The following is a 14,110-nucleotide window of genomic DNA, read 5'->3' as shown; positions in this document are numbered from 1 at the left end:
ATTTGGGGTGTGACATAGGCAACTAGGTTGTCTATATGACACCCAAAGTTGTTGGAACAAATAAAATAATTGTTTGTTTAATATATATTTTCATTGAACAAATAATTTTAAAAGCATTTTTATTTTATAATTTATTAAATGTTAGAAATTTAATTTATATTTACAATAGTTTATAGTCAAAATTATTAAAATATTTGCATAAAATTAATTGTGTACATTTTCTATGAAAACAAGGTTACATTTAAAATTTTTGGCCTACCTTACAAAGAAAGATAACAAATATTATTAAATGTTTGAAACTTTTTGTAATTATATATATAATTAGTTTATTTGCTAATTAATGAAAATAACTCTTATTACTTTTTATTAAACTAATTAAATATTAATGAAACTTAAATAATGCTTATTAACATTCATTATTAGTTAGTAATAATAATTAAATGTAAAAAGATACTTAATAAATTTAATTATAATAAAAAATATTTATATATGATAATTAAAGCTATTTAATTATAATAACAATAGCTATCACATACTTATTTTTGTAAATATTTCAATAGAAAAAAAAATAAAATTAGAATCTTCTGATTCAATGTATTTTAAAATAAATAAATATATTTTAAAAAAGATTGTTGATTGAACATTAATTCTTAACAATACTTTTTTTTTTGTATTAAAATAAAATATTTGCGCATGACATCTCTTTAATACTGCAAAGTATCATTACACCCCTAAATTATATCATGATCTTTCATAATTATGAGGATATACACTATTTATAACCAATCATAAATTATAGTAAAATTAGTTTAACGGGGCTATGCCTTATAATTTTTTCAAAAAAAATTATGTAAGAACTTTTATGTAACATGTTGTTCTTATCTTACTTATATGTGTGTTGAATCTTTATATTAAACTAATTTATTAAATATTTTTTTACTACTTGCTTGAATATGATAACATGCAATAATTTGCAATAATTTTATAATTAATACTTTAAATTTTCACGTGCACGCCGACTTAACAAGGCGAATCCTGAAGAAAGGAAGAAGAAGGAGATCTTGTTCTTTAAGAACTCATTCGCAGAAGCAAGCTAGTCGGAGAAGAAAGTATTTTCGGAGGTGAGTTGAGGAAGGATCAGTGCCGTGATGGTGGAGCAAATCGCGGCTGAGAGGTTTTGATCCGTTAAATTCCAGTGAGAAAAATCGGGATTGGACCGAGAGCTTCCGTCAGTATGTGTAATAAATCGGCTTGGTTTGGGTTTAGTGGGATCAAGAAAGGGGTCAAAGCCATTAGCACAAAACACTTTAAAGATCTAGGATCTCCAGATGGGATAATTTTCGGAGGTGAGTTGAGTTTGAACGATAGATTTCAGGTTTGAGACAACAAATTTTAGGGTAGAGGAGAGAACCGGAACATCCTGAATTAGGATTCTTCGCGTTCTTCGGTTTGAGAGGAAGCGGTGTTTGCCATCTTCTTTTCTTTAGATCACCCGCTCTGATACCATGAAGAAAGGAAGAAGAAGGAGATCTTGTTCTTCAAGAACTCATTCGCATAAGCAAGCTAGTAGGAGAAGAAAGCATAACTCAAGATTGAAGGAAAATAGTATATTATTATCTGTCTTGTACAGAGGACCTATTAGTCTATATATAGACTTTACATGATAGGGCATACAAGTTGTAGCCAATGAAAATAAGACACCTCATTATTTATTTATTTAATACATTTAGCTTTATCAGTTAATAAATCCAAAGAGCTTAAGATCGCTAAATTTCAACAGCATTAAGGCACTCAAATGTTGAACAAAAGCTCTATGGACATTGAAATCAATACGAGTAGTTTAACGGAGTATAATGGATTTTCTTTAAATTTATTGGACATGTCATTCTAAGAAAATCTATAAATAGATCGCTATATTTATATAAAGGAGACTCTTTGCTTGAGATTTAAGAGATGTCAAATGCTTAAAAAATCTTAGAGCTCCACCGGAGCACCGTTGCCATCAAACATTCATCGATTGACTGCAATCATCAAACCAACATTTGATCGCTGCCATCGGACCTTCACCACCTGACCACAATTGCAGAACCAATACAATCTTCAAACCACTAACATTAGATTGTCACCACCCGAAAGCGATTGTCAAACCTTTGCCGCCCAACCACTATCATTGGACTTCCACTGCATAAACACAATCATCGGACCACTGCCATCATAAAGACCACTAATGTTGACATTTCGCCGCTCGACCGCCATTGTTAGCCCATTGTCACTCAAACTCCATGATTGCATTGTACAATCAATGTCTGACCACCTCAATCACTAAGCCATTGCCGCTCAATCATTGCCATTACACTTTTGCCAAACTATCAAGACTATCATATCGTTCTCAATCGACCACAATCATTCGAACACCTTTTACCCTCTCATCGACTGTGTAATATTTTTGTCAAATTTTCAAACTCTTATAATCTTGTTGGATGGCCATATCTTTATAATTAACGCTAATATTATAGAATTGTTTAAGTTAGGCAAAGGCTCGAGATTTTTCTCCTTCTCATAATTTTCAGGTAAAGATTATAATTTCACATTACAATTTGTATATATTTTTTATATATCGGATCCTTCTTAAGACAGAAAATCCTCGTTTTTATCGATATAAATTTTCTAACCAGAAATGATAATTCTAAATATTATTTGACTTGAAGAATTCCTTTGGTTAGTTGAATCATAATTTTGCCCTTTAAATCCTAATAAATAAATAAATAAATAAGCAAAGATGTTACAAACTAAAATAAATAACAATAATAAAAAATAAAATCTTTATCTCCCCCATTTCGTTTTCACGTAAAAGTCCACTCTTTATCTCTAACTCCCTCGCCATAGCGACCAACCAGTTCATATCAGATTCCTACTCTACCCCTTTACATTAGATAAATTACCAAAGAACCATCTTCTTTCTGATTCTTCAAGCCACAACTCTAGTGATATTTCTGGAATACAAAAAGCTTTAAATTTTGAAAATCCAATTTCTACAAAGGCTGCACACCACTTGGTCAAAACATAAAACCAGAAAGAGAGAGAGAGAGAGGGAATGGAGAAGGTGCAATAAGGTCTACTCTACCCAAAGAAGTTATTAGTCTCTCTCGCTCTCTCCAATGTCGGCTCACAAAGAGAAAATCAATGCCATTCAGTTCTGACCCGGCTCTCTCTCTACCTTAAAGCCCTTAAAACTACGATCTCGGTGAAGAGAGAGTAGATTTGAAGGGTAATACAGCCGCCTTGATCTCCGAAACCCTAACGCCGAGGTGGCGCTGGGGTTGAAATGGGGAGCTTGTGGAAGAAGGCGAAGGTGGCGCTGGGGTTGAGCACTTGCGTTTTTGTGCCGACGGTTCAGGACGAGGAGGAAATCCTTCAGCCGGAAACGGGCAAGAAATCGCAAACTTCTACCGGAGATGCTGCTGCCTCGCTGGCTTCTTCTGGTCGTAATTCTCGCTTGGATCACGGCTTGTTGAGGCCGATTAAGCCGACCCCAAACTCTTCCAGACGTCTGATGTCGGAATCTGGTAGCAGATCTTGCAAGGTAAAATCTTTATACTTTTTCATGATTCGCGGTTGGTTATGATCTTCTGTTTTGCTTTTGGGGGTCTGATGTTTTTGGAGATATTTTTGGGCTTTTGTTTTTGGGTACCGCCACCGGCGAGCAATTTATTCTCAATGACATTTGCTATAGAGTTAGATTTTTTCATCTTTTCTCCCTACAACGCTACAAAGCTACTGATATCCAACACACAAACAGTAAATTCAAAAACACAAGATTTTTAACTTGAAAAATCCTATAAAATGGACAAATGATTCCACTAGTGTTTGAATATATTACAAATGATTGGTTTGTCCTTGAAATTGAGGATGATCAGATTAAATAGTCAACATTACGGGTTAAAATCTATTGACGAACGGAGATTGGATGGAAATCCGGTGACATACGATGGTCGGGCAAAAATTCATCGTCAGTTGGCGGCGAGGTGGAAGTCTGACGTCAGTTTGTGGCCGAGAAGAAGTCCGGGGACAGTCAATGGCCGGGTGGAAGTCCGGTGTCAGTTGGTGGCTCGACAAAAATCCGGCATCCGTTGGTGATCGGGCAAAAGCCCGACGATGGTCGGTGGTCTGACGGTGTTCAAGTAGGAGTCTGGTGGCAAGAGAACTCTAGTTTTTCTCTCTCCTTTCTCTTCTTTGCTTGGGTTCCCCTTGATTGTGGTCTGTTTACTGGACATTTGAATATCTTAATGATATCAGAATTTGATGATCTTGGGCTCCTTGGATTCGTCTCGTCAACCCGCTCAATTCTACTATAAGCATGTCATGTTTTGAGATCGTTTGGTCATCCAATTTATGGTTTGAACTAGATAAAGGCGTTTCGGGTCTTCGATTTGGACCCATTTGGGCTCGGATTGAGTCAAATTTGGTGTCGTTAGGTTCGTTTTTTCAAGATGTTTAGTTCGACTGTAAGTTTATTGAGATTAGAGTTCATATGGTTTCGAATTTAATTTCGGAAGTTTTCAACTTGATTTTGCCTCAAGATTCGCGCCCAATCAAGATAATTTTTTTGATGATATATCAAGTATATTAGGATAGAAAATACTGTTTCAAATTTTGTAAATTTAGGATTAAATTGAAAACTGTTTTAAACAATGTTTGCTTACTTTTAGTAATTAGTTTGACTATTCATTCTGGATCTAAAATTTTATGCGAGAGAGAAATTTTTAGATCTGTTCAATTTTATGAATAGTGGGATTTAATTATGAACTAGGCTAAAATTGGAGGATTTAAAGTCCTAAAATTTCTGATTGAGAGGAAACTTTGCTTAAATTCTGCTTAAAATAGGATACCAAACAAACCTTTAAGTAAATCTTGGAAGGATTAAAATATGAAATTTTTTTGCTAAATCCTAATAGATTGTTGGACTTTTTTCTTTCAAGCTTTAAAATTTACGAGAGTGATTACTTTAATCTGTTAAATTTTATGAATAATAATATTTAATAAAATTTGGATTTAATCAATAATGACGCTAAAATGAGATTATAAAAATATTAAGGTTGTACCAAAATTTTGTTTGAACTAAATGGTGCATAAATCCTGCCTAAATAAGGAACAAATATTTTGCTGCAACTTTGCACGCTAGTTTTTGTCATTAGAGACCTGATTTGGCTTGAAGGATTATCACTGCAAAAATTGATTTTTCTAACCACATTGGTTTTCCTTCTTTCTTTTAATTTTTCCTTTCAATAGGGTGTGGTCGACCAGTTGGTTGTTTGCGAGTGGTTGCGATTTGTCTTACCTAAGAAAGGTTGAGAATACGTTACTCTAACGCTTGGACAAAAATGGTAGTTCCTTCTTTGGTTGGCAGCAATGCTATTCAACTATTAATGTGTTTTTAGCGTGTTTTGTCCTTTCCTTTTGTTATTCTTTTCCTCATTTGCCTGCCACCTATTTTCTTATTGTTGGATGATGCCTATTAAGATTTTTTTGGGGACTTTGAGCTAGTTTAGAATTCATTGGGGACGGCTTTCTTATTGATTCTTTAAACAGCTTTTTTTACTAGAAAACTGCTTTAAGAAGCAATAAGAAAGTCGTCTCAAACGAAGCTTTAATCACAAACTGACAGACAACCATATACCCAAGACTTTATGGTTGGAACCGAATTACCTAACCATCAGGCCAAGATGAGTTTTGTGTATTAAGATTGATGATGGAAACTATCAAGCCTCTATTAATTAAGAAAACGAGGAGGATTCATTTAAGATTTTACTTATCAAACAGTTTGAGGTATCTAGCTATGGATTTATTATTATTATTGGGATCATTAAAATTCCTATATGATTAATCACTAATCTTGATGTGGAGCATATATCTCAAAACAACATGAAAAATGGAATTGATTACCATTTTATTCAAATTGATCAACTCATTGATCATGTGATTCATCCTGCAGAGATTTGGATTTCTCAAAGTCACTGTGATCTCCACAAACCATTGTTTAATAAATTTCTTATAACAACATGGCTTCTCAAGGAGAGGATCTTAACCATGTAAAAATGACAATACATTGTTATCGTTTTTTTATAATCTCAATTTTGAGATTATGAATATTCTCAAAATTATTCTTGTCAAGCTGATTGGCAAAATTTCAATCTTTTCACCATGATGTGTTGCTGATGTTGAGGCTTACGATGTGGTGTATTCAGATAGTGGATAATATATCTTTAGTGATGAATGTTGTGAGATCACTACTGAACCGCCTTTGTCTGCCTCCCGAGTGAGTTTTATCTCAATAGGCCAATCATGTTAGTCTAGATGCACAATCCTTTGATTTTCGTTGTTGATTTTATAAGTAATATTTTCCTTGTGGGCCAATCAATAGTGGAACTAGCTTTTCTTTTGAGGGTGGATAAACATAGCTGCAACTACATACAAACACCAGGTGTAGCAATGCTATCATGTGCAGGCAAACTTTATAGGCGGCGTCGACGTAGCGAGCGAGTAATAGGTGAAGTGGTGGCCTGGTGCAGGCAATATGAGGCTCAAACGTAACCCCTTATTAGTTGAAGTTAATTTTGAGGTGGGAAATTGCTCACCCTCAACCATCTTGGGTTTTGCCTATGCCTATTGGCCAATGTTACGTTCATCCCTCACAAGTCTTACATCAAAGATGCCTCCCATAAGGCATGTGCCATATCACACTATGATTCTCTCTCAAAAATCCTGTACCTCGATTATCTCTAACAAAACTTGTGCCAAAGTTTTTTTTACCATGATCTTCACCGTGATGGTTTCCCATAAGATTTGCATTGTAGTCATCTCTTTCAAGGCATGCACTTTATCCGTTTGTCTCCATATTTGCATTGCGATCATCTCATCTCTATTGCAGCCGTTTCCTTTAAGACTTGCGCCAGTGATGCCTCTCTCAAGCCTTATGTCACTGTCTCTTATAAGAGCTGCACCACGACAGCCTTCTTCAAGACATGCGCCATTGATGTCTCTCTAAGCTCTTTGGCCACCATCTCTTATAAGACCTCCACTGCAGCCATCTTTCTCAAAGCCTGTATTGTGTTGTAGCTGTCTTCCTCATAGTTGCTGCTACCCCATAGCCATCTCTTGCTAAACCTTCATTGCTATTGTCTCAAGTTAGGTTACACTGCAATTGTCTCTAGCCAGACTTGCAGTGTAGTTTTATGTAGCACGACCTACGCTATAATCTTTTATGACTTTCATCACTGTCTTATTAAACTTTTGCCACAATTATCTTTTTCAAGACTTTCGCTTCAATGGTATCTCCTAAGACTTGCATTACAACCTCTTCTCATCAAATATGAACCCCAACCATCTTTGTTACTGCTAGTACCATAATTGTATCTTTCAAAACCTTTGCCATAATTATCTCTGGTAAGATCTATGACCTGTAGTCTCCAACAGAACCTGTGCTGCAGCCATAAACACTTGATGCTGTAATGATTGATGTATTGTTCTCATATCAACTTAGACGGCAATTCTTTTGCATTGTATTGACTCTTTTGCAGCATATGGAGAAAAACTGATTCATTTTATATTTTTTAGACTAGTAAAAATTGTTTAGCAAAGTAAGACATCACAGGTTTTTTCTTTTCTTTGATTTTACACAAAAATTCACAATTCCTACATTCCAATTCTCTTAATTGTTTGTGTGTATATGATCTAAAAATGCCTAGTCAATTGAGATCGACCCTCACTTTACTAGTTCAATTTATTTTATACAATAATTTGATGTGATGTGTGGAAAATCATCTCGCTCTCGTTGATCAACTATTCAAGTGCAAGAACTTTAACATCTTTCATCCATATACCTTATTCATTGTAAGCAATAATTATGTCAAAAACACTACTTGGGGAAGTCCCACTCAACCATCAATGAACAACGATACACTCTTTCAAGCACATCATAAAAATAAACGACGATGCCTCAGTAAGAAGCAAATTAAAAATGGGGGAAATTCTGGCTCTAACCTCAAAAGAATGTTCTTGTCGGCATTATGATATGATTATCTTCAAATGGTACCGTATTGTTGTAGTGGGTATATTCATCAAAATTATGTTGTACATCAACACACATTGTCATGTAAGGACCGACCATCTCGTTTACAAATTTGTTCATTCCATCAAAAAAATAGGATTGATAGTGCCAAGAAGTCCTTCTAACTTGCTTCTTATTACTGATAATTAACTATTAAGATAATACTTTGATAATTTAAAATTTAACCATGCTTGCCAAAAAGTTCAACTTAAAATCAAATCAAGTAAATTTCATCTATTTATAGAAGAAGGTTGCTTTCTATAAAAGAAAGAAACTCATAATGGATGTCATTTGACCAAAGAACGCTTTCTTTCCTAACATCCTAATGATTGAACATAAGTTTGCTAAGAACACCTGTAATCGATCTCTGGAAAGCCTTTAAAACTCAGGCAAAGAGGAAAGAAAAAAAGGCATACTTTACATGTTTTATGGTGTTTCGAGTCTACTTTCGAAGGTGCAATGAACTACAAAAAATCCATCCAGCAAGGCCTCAAATGGAAGAATCTTTCCAAGTTGCTAATGTAGATTTGTGTTGCTTATGGCAATCCCCAAGCATTTTGCGTGTCATGTTATGTGAACTATTTTTGAATTATTTCACAGAAGAATTTTGAGAGGTAGAAGATGCTTTTATAAAGTTTTTTTATTAGATTCAAAGTGAATTGTCCTATATATTAAAATCCATAATATAGAAGAAGCAATAAGTTGAAAGCACTTAAGTATTAGGTTTTGGCCATCAAATGCAAATGTGTTCTCCAAATAACATGGTGCAGTCAATATTTTTATGTAGGGATGTAATTGAGTCGAGTCGAGCCCGAGCTCGAGCCAACCCTGGCTTGAGCTTGAGCTTGATTAATTAATCGAGTTCGAGCTCATGCTTTATTCTACAAGTTCAAGCCGGCTCTCATTTACTTTGAAAGAGAAGAAATAATTATGATTTAAACAATTATTATAATAAAATAATTAAAAGAATGCAAAATAAGAAGAAAAGTCATAAATAATAACTTAATATAATAAAGTGAGCTATAATTTTAAAGCATTTTAAACAATTTTATATTTAAAATCATGAATGCTAATATATTTTAAATGCATTTTATACTAATATTTTTTAAATGAGCCGGCTTACGGGCTAACAAGTCGAATTAGGGATGGCTCAAGCTTGGCTCGTTTTCTCATCGAATTCACCTCACGAGCCATTTATTGAGCTGAGCCCGAGCTAGCTCACAAGTCAACTTGACTCACTTACACCTCTATTTTCATGTATTCCTCAACCCCTTCATTTTTTAGTAGACTCCCTTTATTTCATGAGAAACCAGGTCATTTGCATAATATCAAACAGCATAATCCTCTCCACTAAATCCAAATATGATGTTCGTGCAACTCCAACTACTATCAGTTGCAACTCCAAGGTCATAATGATGGTCTATAATCTTATTAGACATCCTTTATTTTCAATAATGATTCGCACTCATTCCTCCACCATAGCCTTTAAAGGGCAAAACATCATACAACTCATCTATTGTTCACAACTTGACATCAAGTACCCTCATAAACATCATGTCATCATCCTAAATGACATAAGTTGCCTATATCACTAACATCATTATAATTGTCCCTCGTAAGACGTGCACTATAGCCATCTCCAACAAGACTTACGTTGCAGCTTTCTCCAACATGGCATGCCATAATTGCCTTTAGCATGACCTTCATAGCCCATCTCCATCATGACCTACGCCATGACCATCTCTCACAAGACTTGCATCATAGCCATCATACTTGATCCAAATCGTTCTCTTATAGGCTTGCTTATAGAGATCAAAGCTCTGATCTTTGTGGCTAGCTTATAAAGTTTGAAGCTGCAAATGTGTCAATATGAACGGTTCTAATGTTGGGAATTTTTATTAGCCACCTCTTTAATTTTTTCACCTTTTCAAAATAAATAAGATGGACCTTTGAGGGCCAGTCTAGAATTTAGTGGTTGCATCGCAATATTTGCTGAACAGTGCTATGAAGTTTTGCGGCCTGTTTTTTGATTCCATACTTCTTGCAAATAAGGTGTTTGGATATTCAACAGTATTGAGATTGAGTTCATTGCTACAACAAGAGATGTCCTAGTTCCAACTTCAGGAATGATAAATGCCAGAATGAAGATTTTCCTCTTTTTTTTTTATATGATGCACCGATGCATCGATTTATGAAGGCATGCTATATCGGATATGTGTCGGACATGTATACACGTCTGATACGTCACCGTTACATGTAGGATACTGCAAAACCATATCCAATTAAAATAAGATTTAATTTCGAAGGACACATGTATCGGATATGCCTGTCCCATTTAAAAACGATTTTTTTTAAAAAAAATGACGCAAAGAGAGAGGGCTAATATTGAGAAGTTGCTTGAGCCAACCAAAGTAGTATGGAAGGAAAAAGGAGTTACTAGACATTTAATGCTTACTTTTATTTTGATATTATAAGCTACAATGCTATAAATGATGTTGTTTTCATTTTTTTTGTCATTTAAAATATTATATTTTAATTGCTTTCTTAATTTTTAGGTATGATTTATAAATTATAATACCGTGTCCGCGTCATACCTGTATCATGTATTTTTAAAAATTGATGTGTCATGTATCCGTATCGTGTCGTATCCGTGTCGGTGCAACATAGCATTTTTTGCAAAGAATAATCTTTCTTCATGCTGGAGAAGGCCTGAATAGGTTTTCTGTGACTTTATTTCTTTTGTTCTGCGCACTTACGAACTGCTCCCTTTCGAACTTAAAATTATGGGAAATATACTTTCATAACTTTGTTATTCTCCCAACTTCTCTTCTTCCAGAAAACATGTGCTATATGTTTGGGCAATATGAAAACAGGCCATGGTGCCCTCTTCACTGCTGAATGTTCGCACGTATTCCATTTCACCTGTATCGCTTCAAACGTTAAGCATGGAAATCGTGTTTGTCCAATTTGCAGAGCTAAATGGAAGGAGGTTCCTTTCCTAAGTCCATCTTCTGACCTTCCTCTTGGGAGAGCCAGAGTAAACCCAGTTAATTGGCCACAAGAAGTTGGGACAGTAATGCTTTTGCGTAGATCTATTCATTCAGGTTCATTCAACAGGCAACATCATCTGGCCTCTCTTTCTAACATCTCTGAGCCAAATGATTATGACGATGATGAACCTGTAGAGTTTCTGTTAGAAACAGTCAAGGACTCTCAACATAGATCAACCAGGACAATTGATGTCAGGGCATACCCCGAGTTCAGTGCCATACCAAAAATGGCTTCTGAAGAATCCTTCTCTGTACTAATCCACTTAAAGGCCCCTTGTGCTGTTGCAAGACCTCCCCAGTCTTATGGAAACCAGAATGCAAGCCTGACAGCATTACAGCCTTCTCGTGTCCCCATTGATCTAGTAACCGTGCTTGATATCAGTGGCAGCATGGCTGGCACAAAGCTTGCTCTACTGAAACGTGCCATGGGCTTTGTCATCCAGAATCTTAGCCCTTCTGATCGACTTTCGGTCATCGCCTTCTCTTCCACTGCACACCGCCTTTTCCCTCTTCGCCGTATGACCGAGCCTGGCCGGCTCTATGCATTGCAGGCTATCAATTCTTTGGTTTCAAGTGGTGGAACCAATATTGCTGAGGGACTGAGGAAAGGTGCCAAGGTGATTGAAGAGAGGAGGGAGAAAAATCCTGTAAGCAGTATCATACTCCTTTCAGATGGTCAAGACACATACACTGTCTCCCCAGCTGGTAGCCGCGCAAATCTTACATTCTCAGACTACCAATCTCTCCTGCCTTCCTCCATTCGTTGCGGTACCGGGCATCAAATTCCTGTTCACGTTTTTGGCTTTGGTGCAGACCATGATTCTGTTTCCATGCATTCAATTTCAGAGACTTCAGGTGGCACCTTCTCATTTATTGAGTCTGAGCTTGCAATCCAGGATGCTTTCGCACAGTGCATTGGTGGGCTTCTTAGTGTCTTGGTGCAAGAATTGATTGTTGAGATCGAGTGTGTACACCCTGCTATGCACCTTTCTTCGATACAATCAGGCAGCTATGCCAACAGAGTCATTGATGGAATGAAAGGTTCAATCAGTGTTGGAGATCTGTATGCAGATGAAGAGAGGGATTTTCTGGTTTCTGTTAGTGTTCCACCTGTGAATGATGAAGAAATTGTGCTGTTAAAGGTTTGTTGCTCCTACAGAGATCCATTGTCTAATGAGAAAGTGAATGTAAAAGACAAAGATGTTAGAATCCAAAGGCCAGAATATTTAGCAGAAAGAGTGACATCTATTGAAGTAGACCGCGAAAGGATTCGGGTTTGGGCAGCCAAGGCAATGGCAGAGGCAAGGATGGCGGCCGAGCGGGGCGCCCTTTCTGAAGCTGTGTCGATTCTTGAAGCTCAGCGTTCCGTACTTTCGATGTCGGCCGCCAGACGATCAGGCGATCGGCTTTGTCTTTCTCTTGATGCTGAGCTGAGGGAAATGCAGGAGAGGATGGAAAGCAGGCAGAGGTATGAAGAATCAGGAAGGGCTTATATGCTTTCAGGGCTGAGCTCTCATTCATGGCAGAGAGCTACTACCAGAGGAACCTCCACCGATAGTTCTGGTCTTACTCATTCCTACCAGACGCCATTGATGGCTGACATGCTTCAGCGTTCACAGACATTACTGCTATCACCTAGGCATCCACGGCCAGTCATCCGGCCTACTTACTCCTTTTCTTCCAGGCCAAATTCAAGGTAATTTCTGCATTTCTGCTTCTATTTTGTTCTACTGTTGTGGGTATAGGAGAACGAAAGCTTGGAGCTAAAAGAAGTAAATGGCTTCACTTCATGGGGGTATACTGAGGTTTCGTTTGGGACGGCTTTTTTACTGATCTTAAAGCAGTTTTTTAGTTATAAAAATTAAAAATTTTAAACTATAAAACTGTTTTAAGAAGCAACAAAAAAATCGTCTCAAACAAAGCCTAAGAGTGCCTCGCGGAATTATGATTTCAAATGATAGGATGAAAAAAATCTCTCAAAATTTGATAGAGATGAAGCTTTTATAACATAAATAATTACAAGAAATTTTAAATATAAAATTTTACATAGTTACGAAGGATTTCCTTAATTTTAAGAGGATGAAAGGCAGCCCCAACTGCTCTAATTTCAACTAGATATACTACTTCGAAAGAATAAAATCAGTTGAGTTTGGGCAAAATTGTGAAAATGTGGAATGGTGAGGTGTTTTTTGTGAACTATGGGCTTTATTATTTATTCATTAAATTGTATTTCTTGTGGTTATTGATGTAATACATTCTTTCCCTTTAAGAAGGGGTATTGTTGTAATATATGACTTATTTGGGTACATTCATGAACTTTCCAACATCTACACTCTCCTATAAATTTATTAAATTAATTGGATGTATTTATACATTAGTATTATTTTTAAACTTAACAAATTCCTCTAAACCCTTTTGGTGCAATATTTTTATTTTGTTATACAAAATAAATAAATTAAATTATATGACTTTTGCAAATGTATTATTTTCATTGATTAATATCTTTATGTTTCTAATTATGTTTCAAGTGTCTGATACAGATTATCATTTGGATCTTGATCAAATTACGTTTAGTATCAATGTATTATTTTCATTGAGATATTCAATTTAACTATAAATTTGTTGAAATAAGTTCATATAATTTTGAATTTAATTTAACAACCGCTACTAATTTATAATTTAAATATTTTGCTCACAAAATCATCTCATTTAGTTTTTTTTTATTCGATATTCTAAAAGATTTACATATAAAATGCATAAGCAATATAAAATCATAATTGACAGTACTTAAAATATCAAATCTGAATAAATACCCTATCAAATAAATGATTTAATACTCTATTGGGTGATTAGATGATTATATCAGATGCTTTAGAGGTATGACAAAATTATCATCCCTTTGGATAATATCTATGATTATGAACAAATTGCTTATATAGATAATATATTATTT

At 35.5% G+C, this 14,110-nt stretch overlaps 1 protein-coding gene across 1 annotated transcript; it reads left to right on the top strand.

The window, feature by feature from the left end:
• The first annotated feature begins 3,068 nt into the window (after positions 1-3,068).
• On the top strand, positions 3,069-13,081 carry LOC110109118 (E3 ubiquitin-protein ligase WAV3-like). Its single transcript, XM_020840043.2, has 2 exons — positions 3,069-3,583; positions 10,944-13,081. The coding sequence occupies exons 1-2, from the start codon at positions 3,326-3,328 to the stop codon at positions 12,855-12,857; spliced, it is 2,172 nt and encodes a 723-aa protein (XP_020695702.1). The 5' UTR covers positions 3,069-3,325; the 3' UTR covers positions 12,858-13,081.
• The last annotated feature ends 1,029 nt before the right edge of the window (positions 13,082-14,110 follow it).

The sequence above is a fragment of the Dendrobium catenatum genome, unplaced genomic scaffold, assembly GCF_001605985.2.
Source record: "Dendrobium catenatum unplaced genomic scaffold, ASM160598v2 original_scaffold_103796, whole genome shotgun sequence".
In the NCBI taxonomy this organism is placed as follows: domain Eukaryota; kingdom Viridiplantae; phylum Streptophyta; class Magnoliopsida; order Asparagales; family Orchidaceae; genus Dendrobium; species Dendrobium catenatum.
The sequence above is the reverse complement of the archived record's forward strand: the minus strand, read 5'-3'. Positions and strand labels throughout refer to the sequence as shown.